The sequence below is a fragment of the Lepidochelys kempii genome, chromosome 23, assembly GCF_965140285.1.
Source record: "Lepidochelys kempii isolate rLepKem1 chromosome 23, rLepKem1.hap1, whole genome shotgun sequence".
Taxonomy (NCBI): domain Eukaryota; kingdom Metazoa; phylum Chordata; order Testudines; family Cheloniidae; genus Lepidochelys; species Lepidochelys kempii.
In genome coordinates, this window is record NC_136402.1 from 18497144 (window position 1) to 18512829 (window position 15686).

General features: G+C 66.2%; 1 protein-coding gene across 1 annotated transcript; it reads right to left on the reverse strand.

Moving 5' to 3' along the window:
* Positions 1-5: 5 nt before the first annotated feature.
* HDAC6 (histone deacetylase 6) lies at positions 6-15529 on the reverse strand. The gene is given in 35 exon segments (XM_078850106.1): positions 6-22; positions 785-1058; positions 1436-1516; positions 1686-1894; positions 1971-1996; positions 2051-2226; positions 3889-4038; positions 5557-5604; positions 5606-5700; positions 5703-5739; positions 5741-5750; positions 5861-5892; positions 5894-5939; positions 6119-6186; positions 6188-6244; positions 6520-6688; positions 7487-7616; positions 7780-7907; positions 7909-7933; positions 8369-8436; positions 8524-8630; positions 8781-8870; positions 9051-9110; positions 9270-9335; positions 9461-9587; positions 9860-9928; positions 10169-10273; positions 11178-11275; positions 11506-11602; positions 11823-11863; positions 12035-12119; positions 13521-13609; positions 13820-13945; positions 14245-14349; positions 14543-15529. Coding segments are annotated over 34 exon segments (3009 nt in total). The 5' UTR covers positions 14248-14349; positions 14543-15529.
* Between the last annotated feature and the right edge of the window lie 157 nt (positions 15530-15686).

Genomic DNA, 15686 nt, shown 5'->3' on the forward strand with positions numbered 1-15686 from the left:
ACGCGCTATCTCAGAGTCTGGGCTGGCAGGGGCTGCGGGTCGGGATTGGGGGGCACTGGCGGGAGTGGGGGGCACCGGCAGGGCTGGGCTGGCAGGGGCTGTGAGTCAGGATTGGGGGGCACCGGCAGGGCTGGGAGGCCCAGGGATGGGCTGGCAGGAGCTGCGGGTCGGGATTGGGGGGCACCGGCGGGAGTGGGGGGCACCGGCAGAGCTGGGCTGGCAGGGGCTGCGGGTCAGGATTGGGGGGCACCGGCAGGGCTGGGCTGGCAGGGGCTGCGGGTCAGGATTGGGGGACACCAGCAGGGCTGGGAGGCCCAGGGCTGGGCTGGCAGGGGCTGCGGGTCGGGATTGGGGGGCACCGGCGGGAGTGGGGGGCACCGGCGGGAGTGGGGGGCACCGGCGGGGCTGGGATGGCAGGGGCTGTGGGTCAGGATTGGGGGGCACCGGCGGGAGTGGGGGGCACCGGCAGGGCTGGGCTGGCAGGGGCTGTGGGTCAGGATTGGGGGGCACCGGCGGGAGTGGGGGGGCACCGGCAGGGCTGGGCTGGCAGGGGCTGGGGGGCACCGGGAGGGCTGGGCTGGCAGGGGCTGCGGGTCGGGATTAGGGGGCACTGACGGGAGTGGGGGGCACCGGCAGGGCCAGGCTGGCAGGGGCTGCGGGTCGGGATTGGGGGGCACCGGCAGGAGTGGGGGGCACCGGCAGGGCCAGGCTGGCAGGGGCTGCGGGTCGGGATTGGGGGGCACCGGCAGGGCTGGGCTGGCAGGGGCTGGGGGTCGGGGGGCACCGGGAGGGCTGGGGGTCGGGGGCAGGGGGCAGGGCTGGGCTGGCAGGGGCTGTGGGTCGGGATTGGGGGGCACCGGTGGGAGTGGGGGGCACCGGCTGTGGGGCGGGGGCGGGGGGCACTGTCTCACCCGGTAACAGGCCAGGCAGACCCAGTTCTCGCCCCGGCTGCCGCATTCCTCACATGGTGCCAGCACGTCCAGCCCGGCCGGGGGAAGGGGCTGGAGCGAGTCCAGGTGGGGGCACCAGGGCAGGGGGGTCACGGCGTAGAGCGTCCCCTGCAGAGACACGAGGGAGACAAGGATCGAACCCAGGAGTCCAGGCTCCCAGCTCCCGCCCCGGCTCTAACCCACCAGATCCCACTGCCCTCCCAGAGCCGGGAGAGAACCCAGGCGTCCTGGCCCCTAGTGTAGCAGCTGGGAAATGGGTGCACCCAGTTCTGGGCTGCTGCCCCATGTGAGCCCAGTGGGCGGGGGGGGGGCAGAGAGGTAGGCTGGGAAATGAGGTGTAGGGGGTAGAGGGAAGCAGAGAATCAGGTGAGAAGGGTGAGGGGGCGCAGGTGAGGGGCCCATCCGGGGGATGGGAGATGCCAAGGATGGGGGTGGGCGGCCCCAAGGATTAAGGAACAGGGTTGGGGGGGGCGTCAGGGCCTCACCGTGTCTGCGAACTCCACCCCCAGGCTGACAGAGGGGGTGGGGAGCAGGGCGGCTGCTTCGTCCAGGAGGCTGGGGGGGTCCTGGGAGAGAAAAGACCCATGAGCTGAGACCGCCCCCCACCCCCACCCCCAGGCTACTCCCATCCCCCAGCCCAGGGAATCCAGTGCAAACCAACCCCCCAATAATAGATCCCCTCCCTGGCCCCATGGGATAGACGCCCCCCCAGAACCTCCCTCCCCCCCACCCTACCTCTGACTCCTCTGCAGCTGGAGGTTCCGCCTCTCCAGGGGAAGCCCCGCCCACCAGGGCGGAGTCAGGGCTCAGCTGGGGGGAGCCCGAGTCGGTCTCCACCTCACCGCTGAGGCAGAGGGCTCCGAGCCTCAGGATGTCATCGACGGAGCCCTCGGAGACGGGGGGGCTCTGGTGGAGCCCCCCGAGGGGGCCTCTGGTGGGGAGTCCTCATGGATGGGGCCCGGCTGCTCGGATTGGGGCCTCGAGTCCTGCTGGATCGGCACTGCAAGAGATGGAGATTACGTAGCATGGCAACACGTGGCAGGGGGCTGGGAAGGGGGGCCGCGCTGTGGGGCAGGGGACGCGCTATCTCAGAGTCTTACCATCCAGCCGCAGGCAGGTCCAGTATTTGCGGTGCACGGCGCTCGCCCGGGGCCAGCGACTGCAGGGCGCTGGGGTGGGGAGCCTGCAGGCACCCCAGCTCGGGCAGGGGGTCCCCCAGCAGGGTCCGGGTGCACATGGTCATGGATTCGGAGATAGACACCAGGTTGTAGCCTCCCTGGAGGGGGCAAGGGGAGGAGAAGAGACCTGGGATTTGGGGGGCGTCCGTCTGTCTGCGTCCCTGTCTGTGCAGCCCAACCCTGGGGGCAGCACCAATCGCCACCGTGCCTTGACCTCAGGCATATTCCCCCCTGCCCCGGAGACACGCGGCCGGGGCTGGGCCGGGTGGGAGGAGGCGCCGGAGGCCTGGCTGGCCGGGGGGGCGGGTTCCGATTTCTCGCTGAGCGACACGGAGGCCAAGGAGCAACGCGGCATTTCCTGGCCACCGAATCTTAACATCTCCTGGCCCTGAATGGCCACCTGACGCCCCCGCGACCCAGAGCCGCAGACGTCGGGGGTGAATCGCTTGGAAATGAGCTTGGGAACTGGCCGGCGAAACAGGCAGCAGGAAAACCCAGCTCGGCCAAGGACAGGGATTCGTCAGGTCGCCGCGGGGCTCCCAGCATGGGCCGTAATATTAGATTCTTAATCATAAAACTAAATATGACACAGATTGTAATCATTACATTAATACGTTTGATGAGTGGTAAGACTGTACTGTGTATTAATATACATCGTACTCAATTAGATGTTAAAGAAGACTCCAGTTCCGATGAAATCGCACAGGTTAATGGTATTTGAAACCATGCAGCAGCAGTAATTCAATCAATAATAAAATGATTGAGCCAAATCTTAAATCTTACGTCCCACTCAACCCTCACACGAGCTGGTCTCTTGAAAAGCTTCGGCTGGTTTTCCCCGGACGGGATTTGCTTCTCCCGGGACCCCGGAAGTTTCAGAGTTTCCTCCCATTTCAGAGCCAGGTTTTCCCTCCCCGGGATAGTCGGTCGTTTCTCGCAGACCCAGCTCCGGTGCTGGGGGCCGGTGGGCTCGGCTCCCCCAGCACCGTAGCGGCTCGTGACATCCCTGGAGGCTTTGCGGGGAATTGGCACCAGCAGGCGGCCAGGCCAGGGGACCCGCCAGAGTTAACCCCCCCCAGCCCAGCGCTGCCTGGCCGCAAGGGAAACGCACAAGATTTCGCAGCGGAGGCCCCAAAACTGGCAGGTCTGAGGTGCATCCATCTGTCCTGTTTAGCTCTGGGTTTTGCCCACATTTCCCGCCCCCTGAGGCCAGATGGGAGCCGGCGCCCCCTAGCGGGGACAGGCCCCTGTCCCATTCCCTGCCCCCCGTGCCAGCCAGTCCCTGCCCTGGGGCCAGATGGGAGCCGGCGCCCCCTAGCGGGGACAGGCCCCTGTCCCATTCCCTGCCCCCCGTGCCAGCCCAGTCCCTGCCCTGGGGCCAGATGGGAGCCGGCGCCCCCTAGCGGGGACAGGCCCCTGTCCCATTCCCTGCCCCCCGTGCCAGCCAGTCCCTGCCCTGGGGCCAGATGGGAGCCGGCGCCCCCTAGCGGGGACAGGCCCCTGTCCCATTCCCTGCCCCCCGTGCCAGCCAGTCCCTGCCCTGGGGCCAGATGGGAGCTGGTGCCCCCTAGCGGGGACAGGCCCCTGTCCCATTCCCTGCCCCCCGTGCCAGGCCAGTCCCTGCCCTGGGGCCAGATGGGAGCCGGTGCCCCCTAGCGGGGACAGGCCCCTGTCCCATTCCCTGCCCCCCGTGCCAGCCAGTCCCTGCCCTGGGGCCAGATGGGAGCTGGTGCCCCCTAGCGGGGACAGGCCCCACGTACCTCCAGTACCAGCACGACCCGGCCCCCCGCCAGCCCCAGCAGGAGGTGGTCATGTGGGGCGTAACACTCGGGGCTCACCAGGCAGCCCCCCAGTGGGTCGCCGCGGGCGGCATCGAACCCAGCCGACACCAGAACCAGCTCCGGGTCGAACTGCAGAGAGACAACGAGAAGCTGAGTGAGACCCCCCAGCGGGTCCAGGCATCTGGGCTCACCCCACCCCACCCCCCTCACCACCCCGACCCCCCAGCCCCCGCCGGCGGACCCAGACATCCGGGCCCACCCCCACAACCCTCGCCACCCAGCCCCCCGCCGGCGGACCCAGACATCCGGGCCCACCCCTACAACCCTCACCACCCAGCCCCCCGCCGGCGGACCCAGACATCCGGGCCCACCCCCACAACCCTCGCCACCCAGCCCCCGCCGGCGGACCCCAGACATCCGGGCCCACCCCCACAACCCTCGCCACCCAGCCCCCGCCAGGCGGACCCAGACATCCGGGCCCACCCCCCACAACCCTCGCCACCCGACCCCCCCAGCCCCCGCCGGCGGACCCAGACATCCGGGCCCACCCCCACAACCCTCGCCACCCGACCCCCCCAGCCCCCGCCGGCGGACCCAGACATCCGGGCCCACCCCCACAACCCTCGCCACCCCGACCCCCCAGCCCCCGCCGGCGGACCCAGACATCCGGGCCCACCCCTACAACCCTCACCACCCAGCCCCCGCCGGCGGACCCAGACATCCGGGCCCACCCCCACAACCCTCGCCACCCAGCCCCCGCCGGCGGACCCAGACATCCGGGCCCACCCCCACAACCCTCGCCACCCAGCCCCCGCCGGCGGACCCAGACATCCGGGCCCACCCCCACAACCCTCGCCACCCAGCCCCCCGCCGGCGGACCCAGACATCCGGGCCCACCCCCACAACCCTCGCCACCCAGCCCCGGCCGGCGGACCCAGACATCCGGGCCCACCCCACACAACCCTCGCCACCCAGCCCCCGCCGGCGGACCCAGACATCCGGGCCCACCCCCACAACCCTCAGCCACCCGACCCCCCAGCCCCCGCCGGCGGACCCAGACATCCGGGCCCACCCCCCACAACCCTCGCCACCCGACCACCCAGCCCCCCGCCGGCGGACCCAGACATCCGGGCCCACCCCCACAACCCTCGCCACCCCGAACCCCCCAGCCCCCGCCGGCGGACCCAGACATCCGGGCCCACCCCCACAAAACCCTCGCCACCCGACCCCCCAGCCCCCGCCGGCGGACCCAGACATCCGGGCCCACCCTCCACAACCCTCGCCACCCCGACCCCCCCAGCCCCCGCCGGCGGACCCAGACATCCGGGCCCACCCCCACAACCCTCGCCACCTCCGACCCCCCAGCCCCCGCCGGCGGACCCAGACATCCGGGCCCACCCCTACAACCCTCGCCACCCGACCCCCCCAGCCCCCGCCGGCGGACCCAGACATCCGGGCCCACCCCCACAACCCTCGCCACCCGACCCCCCAGCCCCCGCCGGCGGACCCAGACATCCGGGCCCACCCCCCACAACCCTCGCCACCCCGACCCCCCAGCCCCCGCCGGCGGACCCAGACATCTGTGCTCACCCCTCCCCTCCCCTCCCCTGCGGGTGCTGGGCAAGAACCCAGGTGTCCCGGGCGCACCTGGTAGGCAACGGGCAGCACCAGGCGGTGGAAGGCAGCCAGGTACTCGGGCGTCACCCATGTGGGGGCTGTTCCAGGGCACGTTGAGGGTGAAGCCGCGGCCCGGCCCCACCCCTACCCGGTCGGCGTCGGCGTCCTCCGAGGTGGGAAGAAGGAGCCGCGGTCGTAGCGGTGCAGAGAGACCGTACAGCACGCTGGGGGGGGCGGGCGAGGGGGGGGGTTAGTCCCACTCGGACCCTGTCCCCCCCACATACCTCCCCCCTCCCCCCACCCTCCAGCAGCCCCCCACCAGAGGACAAGGTACCTCGGATCTTCCTCAAACATGTGCTGGGTACCCGTTGCCGTGGTGAACATCCCAGTCCAGGATCATCACCCTGACGACGAAGAGAAGGGAGGATGAGGATGGAAACCAGGAGTCCTGGCTCCCAGCCCCCACCCCACGCCCTGCTCTAACCACCAGACCTCACTCCCCTCTCAGAGCTGGGGAGAGAACCCAGGAATCCTGGCTCCAAGCCGCCCCGCCCCCAAGCGTAACCATCAGCCCCCTCTCACACTCATGGGCCGTCCCGCCAGGCGCTGAGCGAAACGAGCTGCCAGGGCTACCGAATTGAAGAAGCAGAAGCCACAGGCCCGTGTCGGACTCGGCGTGATGCCCGGGGGGCCGGACAATGGCCACGGCGTTCTGCACCTAGAGCCAGGCACAGAGCACACAGGGGGGGTGAGTCGGTGCTGGGATGCAGCCACCTCTGGGGCGGGGCAGCGGTGGGGAACAGCCGCACATAACAGCGTGACGCGCGGCCACCTCTGGAGACAGCCTCTCTGGAACGGGAAGTGAAGTGACGACACAAGGAGACAGAATGAAGTCCCCTTAATGAGGATTTGGCCTGAACACTGGGGGTTCACACTCCAAGCCTTGGGGGGCAAAGGGAGGGGGGAGAGGGGCCCCCCGCCCCCAGCCCTCACCTCGCCCTCCAGCACGGCCTGCACGGCGTTGAAGGCCGAGCCGGCAGCCAGCCGGGCACACTCGTAGGAGCTGGTGCAGATGTAGATGGAGTTGTACTGGTCGCCCTGGCGGTGCAGGTCCCGTGGCTTCATGCTGGCCGTGGCCTTCACCGTCTGCACGTAGGCTGGGCTGCGAGGGAGGCAGAGAACCCAGGAGTCCTGGCTCCCGGCCCCCCCTGCTCTAACCACCAACCCCCACTGCCCTCCTGGTCCAGGGAGAGAACCCAGGAGTCCTGGCTCCCGGCCCCACTGCTCTAACCACCAACCCCCACTGCCCTCCCGGAGCCAGGGAGAGAACCCAGGAATCCTAGCTCCCGGCCCCCCTGCTCTAACCACCAACCCCCACTGCCCTCCTGGTCCAGGGAGAGAACCCAGGAGTCCTGGCTCCCGGCCCCCCTGCTCTAACTACCAACCCCCACTGCCCTCCCGGAGCCAGGGAGAGAACCCAGGAATCCTAGCTCCCGGCCCCCCTGCTCTAACCACCAACCCCCACTGCCCTCCTGGTCCAGGGAGAGAACCCAGGAGTCCTGGCTCCCGGCCCCCCCTGCTCTAACCACCAACCCCCACTGCCCTCCCGGAGCCAGGGAGAGAACCCAGGAGTCCTGGCTCCCGGCCCCCCCTGCTCTAACCACCAACCCCCACTGCCCTCCCGGAGCCGGGGAGAGAACCCAGGAATCCTAGCTCCCGGCCCCCCCTGCTCTAACCCACCAAACCCCACTGCCCTCCCGGAGCCGGGGAGAGAACCCAGGAATCCTAGCTCCCCGGCCCCCCTGCTCTAACCACCAACCCCCACACCCCTCCTAAAGCTGAGGAGAGAACCTAGGAGCCCTGGCTCCGGCCCACCCCCAAGTTCTAACCCACCAGACCCCACTCCCCTCCCAGAGCCAGGGAGAGAACCCAGGTGTCCGGGACGCCCCTCCCCCATTACCTGTGGCACATTCTCAGCTCCTCTTCCTCAGCGCTGCGGGCCGGGATCCGGCGGCATCGTTCCGTGAGCCGGAGCTCCCCATGGCGCTGGAAGATGCGGGAGACCCGCTGGGGGCAGCTCTGGGTGCTGGCTGTGACGGGGGGAAGGGAAGGACTCAGAGCCCGGACGCCTGGGTTCCAGCCCTGGCTCTGGCCAGGGACAGAACCCTGGAGTCCTGGCTCCCAGCCTCCCTGCTCTAACCACTAGACCCCACTCCCCTTCCAGAGCAGGGGAGAGAACCCAGGCGTCCGGGCCGTACCTGTCCCACATGTTGTAATGTTCGGTCATGCGTTCGTCATACACCAGGCCGGTGCGGGCAGCCGGGAGGGGTCGCGGCACCTCAGGAGGGTCTGGGGGGTTCCACGGGGGCTGGCTCCTCGTCCACATCCTCAGGGGGGGTGTCGGTCTCTGTGGCGGGGGGGTGGGGGGGGGAATCAGAGCCAATCCCTTGAGTTATGCGGGGGGTGATATCAAATCAGGGAGCCCCATGGGAATTTGGGGGCAGGGTACAGCAGGGGGATGGGGTTGGGGGGCTCTGGGCTGCCCCAGAGGGCAGCCTGTCATCCCCCCAAAGAGTGGGGAGCTGGGGGGGGCAGGGGAACCCCAAAGAGGTTGTGGGGGCAGGAGGGGGTACCCCAGGGGGGCTGGGTTGGGGCATCTCAGAGGAGCTGGAGGACCCCAGTGGGGCTGTGTGGGGGGGATCTGTGGGATCCTAAAAGAGGGCTGGGGGGCCTTGGAACCCGAGAAAGGCTGTGGGGGGCCAGGGAGCCCCAGAGGGGGGCTGGGGGCGAGCAGGGGCTCCTGGGGGACCGCTATCTCAGAGTCCTGGGGGCCAGGACTCACCCCCTCTCTGCAGGCTCCGCCAGTATTTCTCGTGGATCGCGAGCGTCCCAGACACGGAGCTCAGAGCGCTGGGGAAGGGGGAACAGCCCGGAGTCAGTGGGGTGCGATCATGGGGCCGCCCCACCCCCAGCCCCACCCCCACAGACCCTGCTCACCTGCGACAGGGGGCAACGGGCGGCTCCAGCCGGGGACAGGGGTCCCCCAAGAGGGTCCTCAGGGCCGCACAGACCCCCTCAGCCAGGGAGTTCAGATTGTAGCCACCCTGGGGTGGGGGGAAAAAACGGGTCAACGGTGCCCCCGGCCCCGAGATGCATCTACCGCTGGGGCGGGGCGGCCGCATATACCGCTGCCTGGGGCTGAGATGCAGCCACCTCTGGGGGCAGCCTGCGCCGTGGGTCAGCTCCACACTCACCTCCAAAGACAGCAGCATCTTGCCGCCCGCCAGGGCCATGAGCAGATGAGTCAGGTGAGCGAAGCACGCGGGCGACACAGCCATCTCGCCCTAGGCGCGGACGCAAAGGTCAGTTTGTCAGGCTCCCTCCCCGCCCCACAGCGAGGCCCCTCACCCAGCCCCCTAGACTGGCCGCTGCCCTTCTAAACGCGCCCCGGGCCCCCTCCTTAGCCCCTCGGCGCCCCCTGGGGGCAGCGCTGCCAAACGCGGAGGGATACAGGGGCCACTCACCTTGGGGTCCCCGAGCACAGAGTCGAACCCGGCGGCCACCAGAACCAGCTGGGGTTGGAACTGAAAACAGAACACAGGAGATCGCAGCCCGGACCCAACACCCCCGGATCGGGGCAGAGGGGACAGGCCCCAAGCCAGCCAGTCCCTGCCCTGGGGCTGATGGGAGCTGGCGCCCCGTAGAAGGGACCGGCCCCATGTCCCATCCCCTACCCAACGTACCTCAAAGGCCACGGGCAGTAAGACATGTAAAAACGCAGCGAGATAATCACCGTCCCTCATTCCCACCTGGACGGAGAGACAAAGACCAGTTAGATGGGTCTGAGGGAGGTCAAATGCAGCCACTTCTGGGGTGGGGTGGCTGGGGAACAGCTGCACATAACACCGCCCAGGACAGCTCACAGGGCACCTACCGCGTTCCACGGCACGTTGACGTTGAACCCCTCTCCGCAGCCCTGCCCCACGGCGGGGCTGTCGGACGCTGGCAGGTGGGGCCAGAACCTCCCCTGCTCATAGCGATGGACGGAGAAATAGAGAATGCTGCAGAGAGAGACGGGGCAGACAGGGGGCAGTGACTGGTGCCCCTCACCTGCAGCCCCCTGCCAGCCCAGCCCTGCCCCCTATCCACCCTGCCAGTGCCCCTCACTCCCGACCTGCAGCCTCCTGCCAGCCCAGCCCTGCCCCGCCAGTGCCCCTCACTCCTGACCTGCAACCATCTGCCAGCCCAGCCCTGCCCCCCCAGCGCCCCTCACTCCCGAGCCGCAGCCCCTGCCAGCCCAGCCCTGGGCTCCCCCCATGCGCCTGGGACCGACCTGGGATCCTCCTCGAAGAGGAACTGGGTGCCCTGCCCGTGGTGAACGTCCCAGTCGACGATCAAGACTCTGGAAGGAAACAAGACTCTCGTCACGCCCATTAGTGGGACTCAGCACCCGCCCCTCATCCTGCCCCCCCGGGCCATAGACACCCTGCTGGGCGGGGGGGTGATATCCAGGAGTCCTGTCTCCCAGCCCCCACTGCTCTAACCGGCAGCCCCCACTCCCCTCCCAGAGCCAGGGAGAGAACCCAGGAGTCCAGGCTCCCAGTCCACCCCTGCTCTAACCACCAGCCCCCGCATCCCTCACCGTTCCACTCCCAGTTTTTGCCGGGCATATCTAGCCCCGATGGCCAGGTGGTTGAACATGCAGTAACCGTCCATCTTATCTCGGTGAGCATGGTGTCCTGGCGGCCTGGAACGGAGACAAAGAGAGTTAGCGGAGAGCTCGCTTGATGCTGAGATGCAGCCACTTCTGGGGTGGGGCAGCTGGGGAACAGCCATACACAACGCTGCACAGGAACGGCTTGCCTGGCACTGAGACGCAGCTGTTCTCTGCCTGCTCTGCCCTGCCCAGAGGTGGCTGCAGCTCGGTGCCACCCATTTAAACCCAGCTCATGCAGCGAGCCGGATCTCTGCACATGCTGCCTGGGTCGTTTTTCCCAAGGAGAAAGGTGAGAACAGGAAGGGACCCTGGAAAAGATCCTTGTAACCCAGCGTGGATTGGGGCAGTTCGAGCTGCGGAGGTGGGGGGCGGACAATGTAAATGGCTGACCTAGGGAATGGGGGGGATTCTGGGGCTGTCTGAGACTGGAGGGGGATTGGGATTAAGGGGGATTAGCTAGAGGATTGGAGGGCGCAGGTCTGAGCCCCGGTGGGGAGCGGAGACCAGGGACAAGGCCCAGCTGGGATGACAGAGGACCAAGCAGAGACTAGGTGAATAACCCGAGACTAGAGCTGGGCGGTTTCTAGCCCAGGCCAAGATTAAGGCTCTGGGCTGGTGCGAGGGAGGATCTGACAGACAACGGGGCCAGGGGCTGATCGGGGCCGGGGTACAACCTGGGACTGGGATTATGGGCTCAAACTAAACCAAAAAGATGCTGGATTTAGGATGATCGGCCGGAGTGAACATCACAGGAGTTGGGATTAAACTCTGGGCGTCCCATCACAAAGGCTGGATCGTCATTGGAAGAAGGAATTAAAACCTGGCAACTTAACCGAGGATCCGGGAATCAACCATTCTCTGTGGCTAGCCTCTGCCAAGAGGGAGGAGCCCCCCAGACCCTGCCCAGCCCCCGGCCCCAGCCCACCCCTCCTACCGGACCAGCGCCAGCCCGTTGCGCAGCTCTCCGCTCTGCACCTTCTCCAGCAGACGCAGAACGCAGCCACCAGCCAGCCGGGCGCAACGGAACGAATCCTGGGGGGCAGGAGACATGGAGAGTGGGGGCTGGACAGAGAGACAACCCCCCGCAGGGAAAGAACCCCATAGACAGCACTGGGTAACTGTCCGCCAGACCCTCCTAGAGCCAGGAGAGAACCCAGGAGTCCTGGCTCCCTGCTCTAACCCACTAGACCCCGCTCCCGTCCCAGAGCCAGGGAGAGAACCCTGGCGTCCGGGCCCCGCCTCACTGGCCAGCGGGTGCTCACCGGGTGCAGGAAGACGGAGTCGTAGGTCTCCGACAGGGCCCTGAGCTCCTGCTCGCTCATCTGCTCGGTTGACTTCATCAGTTCCACGTACTCCTGGCTGAGAGAGAGCTCCTCACTCCTGCCCCTCTGCCCTATCCCCCAGCCCCGCCCGCGCCCCTCACTCCCGCCCCGCTGCCCCACCCCCCAGCCCTGCCCCTCACTCCCACCCCGCTGCCCCGCCCCCCAGCCCCGCCCGTGCCCCTCAGTCCCGCCCTGCAGCCCCACCAGTGCCCCTCACTCTTGACCCGCAGCCCCAGGGTCCTCTCTTCCATAAATACCTGTGGGCTAGCAGAATCTCTTCCTCGGTAGCCAGCCGGGCCTGTGAAGAAAGGAAAGAATTGTAGCCGGAACCCGCAAACCACTGAAGTGGAGACTGCGGGGGAGGGTAGAAGCTGCTGGTCTCTGACCCCTCCCGCCCACGGGGAAAGGAGCCCACTACTGGGGATGGAACCCAGGAGTCCTGGCGTCCAGCCCCTCCCCCATCTCTCACCTCCACCAGGACACAGCGCTCCCACAGGCCGCACTGCAGCAACTTTCCCTGGACAGCCGCGAGTCTCTCCGGGCGCTCGGGGAAGCTGGGAATGAAACGAGGAGAAGATGGATCGGGGCAGGGGGCTGCGGGTCGGGAGTGAGGGGCACTGGCAGGCCTGTGGTGGGGGGGGGTGGTTATGATTCTCCAATTAGGATTTTAACGCCCCAGGTTAGGAGTAAGGACGGCGAGGCAATTACAGAGAAAGGGGCGGATTAGGATTAAGGACAGCAAGGTGATTACAGAGAAAGGAGTGGATTAGGATTAAGGATGGCGAGGCGATTACAGAGAAAGGGGCGGATTAGGATTAAGGACGGCAAGATGATTATAGAGAAAGGGGCGGATTAGGATTAAGGACAGCAAGGCGATTACAGAGAAAGGGGAGGATTAGGATTAAGGACGGCGAGGCGATTACAGAGAAAGGGGCCGTCATAAATATAAAGGAAAGGGTAAACACCTTTAAAATTCCTCCTGGCCAGAGAAAAAACCCTTTCACCTGTAAAGGGTAAAGAAGCCCAGATAACCTCGCTGGCACCTGACCACAATGACCAATGAAGAGACAAGATACTTTCAAAAGCTGGGGGGAGGGAGAAACAAAGCCCCCCTCTCTCTCCCTCTGTCTGGGTGATGCTTTTGCCGGGGACAGAACAGGAATGGAGTCTTAGGACTTAGTCAGTCATCTAGCAAGCAATGCGTTAGATTCTGTTTGTTTAAATGGCTGAGGAAACAAGCTGTGCTGAATGGAATGGAGATTCCTGTCTTTGTGTCTTTTTGTAACTGAAGGTTTTGCCTAGAGGGATTCTCTATGTTTGGAATCTAATTATCCTTTACCATCCTGATTTTACAGAGGTGATTCTTTTTACTTTATTAAAATTCTTTTTTTAAAGAACCTGATTGCTTTTTCATTGTTTCTAAGATCCAAGGGTTTGGGTCTGTGTTCACCTATGCAAATGGGTGACGATTTTTATCAAGCCTTCCCCAGGAAAGGGAGTGTAGCGTTTGGGAGGATTTGGGGGGAAAGACGTTTCCAAATGGGCTCTTTCCAAATTATATCCCAGTTAGACGCTTGGTGGTGGCAGCAATAAGGTCCAGGGACAAAAGGTAAAATAGTTTGTACCTTGGGAAAGTTTTAACCTAAACCGGTGAAAGTAAACTTAGGAGGTTTTCATGCAGGTCCCCACATCTGTACCCGAGAGTTCACAGTGGGGCAGGAACCTTGACATGAGATTAGGATTAAGGACGGCGAGGCAATTCCAGAGAAAGGGGGCGGGCGAGGAGAAAGGGCGGCGAGGCGATTACTGACGAGCAGGAAGGATGAGGCCCATAGATTCAGACAGGGCATTCTGGGGGCCAGGCTGTGGCTCCCACAGGGTTTTCGGGATCTGCCCCCGGAGGGGAGGCCAATTCAACCCAGACCAGGGGGATCTGGGACCCGCCCCCCAAGTACCTGTCATCCCACAGGCAATGGAAGTCAGTGAGCCGCTCGTCAAAGGCCAGACCCGTCCCCACGGGCACCGCCCCCGGCACGCTCAGATCCTGGGGCAGGAGAAAACACAGTGAACCCAGGTATCTGGGCACCCACCCCCTGGCACTTCTCACCCAGATCCACCAGACCCTCCTCCCCTCCCAGAGCCGGGGAGAGAACCCAGGAGTCCTGAGTCCCAGTCCCCCCTGCTCTAACCCACCAGACCCCACTCCCCCCCCAGACCCAGGGACAGAACCCAGGTGTCCGGGTGCCCCACCTACCAGGCGCCGCAGCCCCGATTCCAGCTCCTCCGCCTCTTTGTTCATCCTCTGGGCTCGGCCGCGGCGCTTGGTTTCGGGGAGCCCAGGGCTGCGACGGGGCGGGGGCCCCTTCCGGCCTCCCCGCTTCTGGGAGGAGCGCATGGGGCAGAGAGGGGGAAAAAAGGTGGGGAGTTACACACTCAGACATCCCCAGCCCCCCCCCCAGACAAGAGCCCCCCCCCAGCCCCCCCGGACAAGAGCCCTGCTCCCGCCCACCCCAAAACCCCACTTGGAGAAGAGCCCCCAGCCCCCACCGCTTGACCCTCTCCCTCCGTGAAACGCCCCCCCCCTACAGCCCCACACCCGCGGGCCACGCCCACTCAGGGCCCCGCCCCATGGACAAGAGCCCCGCCCCTCCCTCAAGCCCCGCCCCCAGGCGGACTCACCATGGCCACGTGTGCTGGGGGGGGTTACTTCACCCCTGGGCGGGGGGAGCTGGGTCCTTGCTCCCCCGGGGAGACCCCTGGGGGCGCCGCCATCGCTGGGCAGGTCTGGGGGAGGGGCAAAGAGCCTTAGAGCCGGGTCAGAGCCGGCCCCGAACCCCGCGGCCAGGGCCGGGCCGGGCCGGGCCGGGCCGGGCCGGGCGGGAGTGGGGGGCACCGGCGGAGGGGGGCGGGTCGAGGGGGGGGCGGCGGGGCACCGGCGGGGGGGGCTGCAGGTCGGGAGTGAGGGGCACCATCTCACCTGGCTCCTGCGGCACCTCCCCCCTCCGGCGCGGTCAGATGGTCTCTTCCAGCCAGGCGCTGCCTGATGCTGTCACTCAGGCCTGCCCCCCCTCCCTACTGGGAGAGACCATTGGCACGGAGCATGGGGGGGTTGGTAGAGACCATTCGCTCTGAAATTGGCGGGGCCTGGGAGAAACCATTCACACTGAATGTCAGGGAATACTGGGAGAGACCATTGGAGCATGGGGGGGTCTGGGAGAAACCATTGGCATAGGGAGGGGGGTATTGGAGGAAAAATCCCCCCTGTCTTCATGGGCCAGGTCTTTGGGGGAATCCCCCCATGACCTCTCACCCTGTGACCTTTAACTCGACCCCTCCCCCAACTTGCTCCAGAGACCTTTCACCCCGACCTTGGTTCTCCTTTGACCTCCTCAGCCTTGCCCCCTGGTGTAGCATCACATGGTGTAGTACACAGGGATGGCTCCCCCGAGGCCGAGATGCAGCCACTTCTGGGGCAGGGCAGCTGGGGAACAGCCGCACATAACACCACCCAGGGATGAAGCAGCGAGGGCTTTGCACCAGCAGGTGGCGCTGGGCCTGCCCTGAAGTAGCAGTGGGACTGGGATAAATAGCCCGGACCAGTGACCGCAGTGTGTCCCTGCTGCCCCCAGGGGGAGGGCCCCAGCCCAGCGCGCTACCTGGTGCGGCATCCAGGATTGGGCCCCATCTCCAGTTCCCAGCCCTGCCCCTCCTCCGCATTCAGGTCCCTTTGAAATCCTGTTCCCAGCTCCCCGCCTGGCCAGCCCTTAACTGGGGGGCCCATCTCTCCCCCTAGCTCCCCCTGGGCCCTGGCCAAATGCGGCAGATAAACCCCTTCCTGCCCTTTTTGATCGAGAGAGAGATTCAGGGAGAGACAGAGATGGGGCTGATAGGTGGGATGGGACTCCTGGCTCCCAGACCCCTCCCCTCCTGGAGCCAGGGAGAGAACCCAGGAGTCCTGGCTCCCAGCCACAATCCACTAGCCCCCACTTCCCCAACCATCCCGTTTTCTTTACACAAAACAATACTTTGCGGGGGAGGGAATAAAACATCCCATAAAATTGGATCCATCCTGACACATACCCACCGCCGTCTCCCTCAGATTCCCACACCCCAACCCCCAC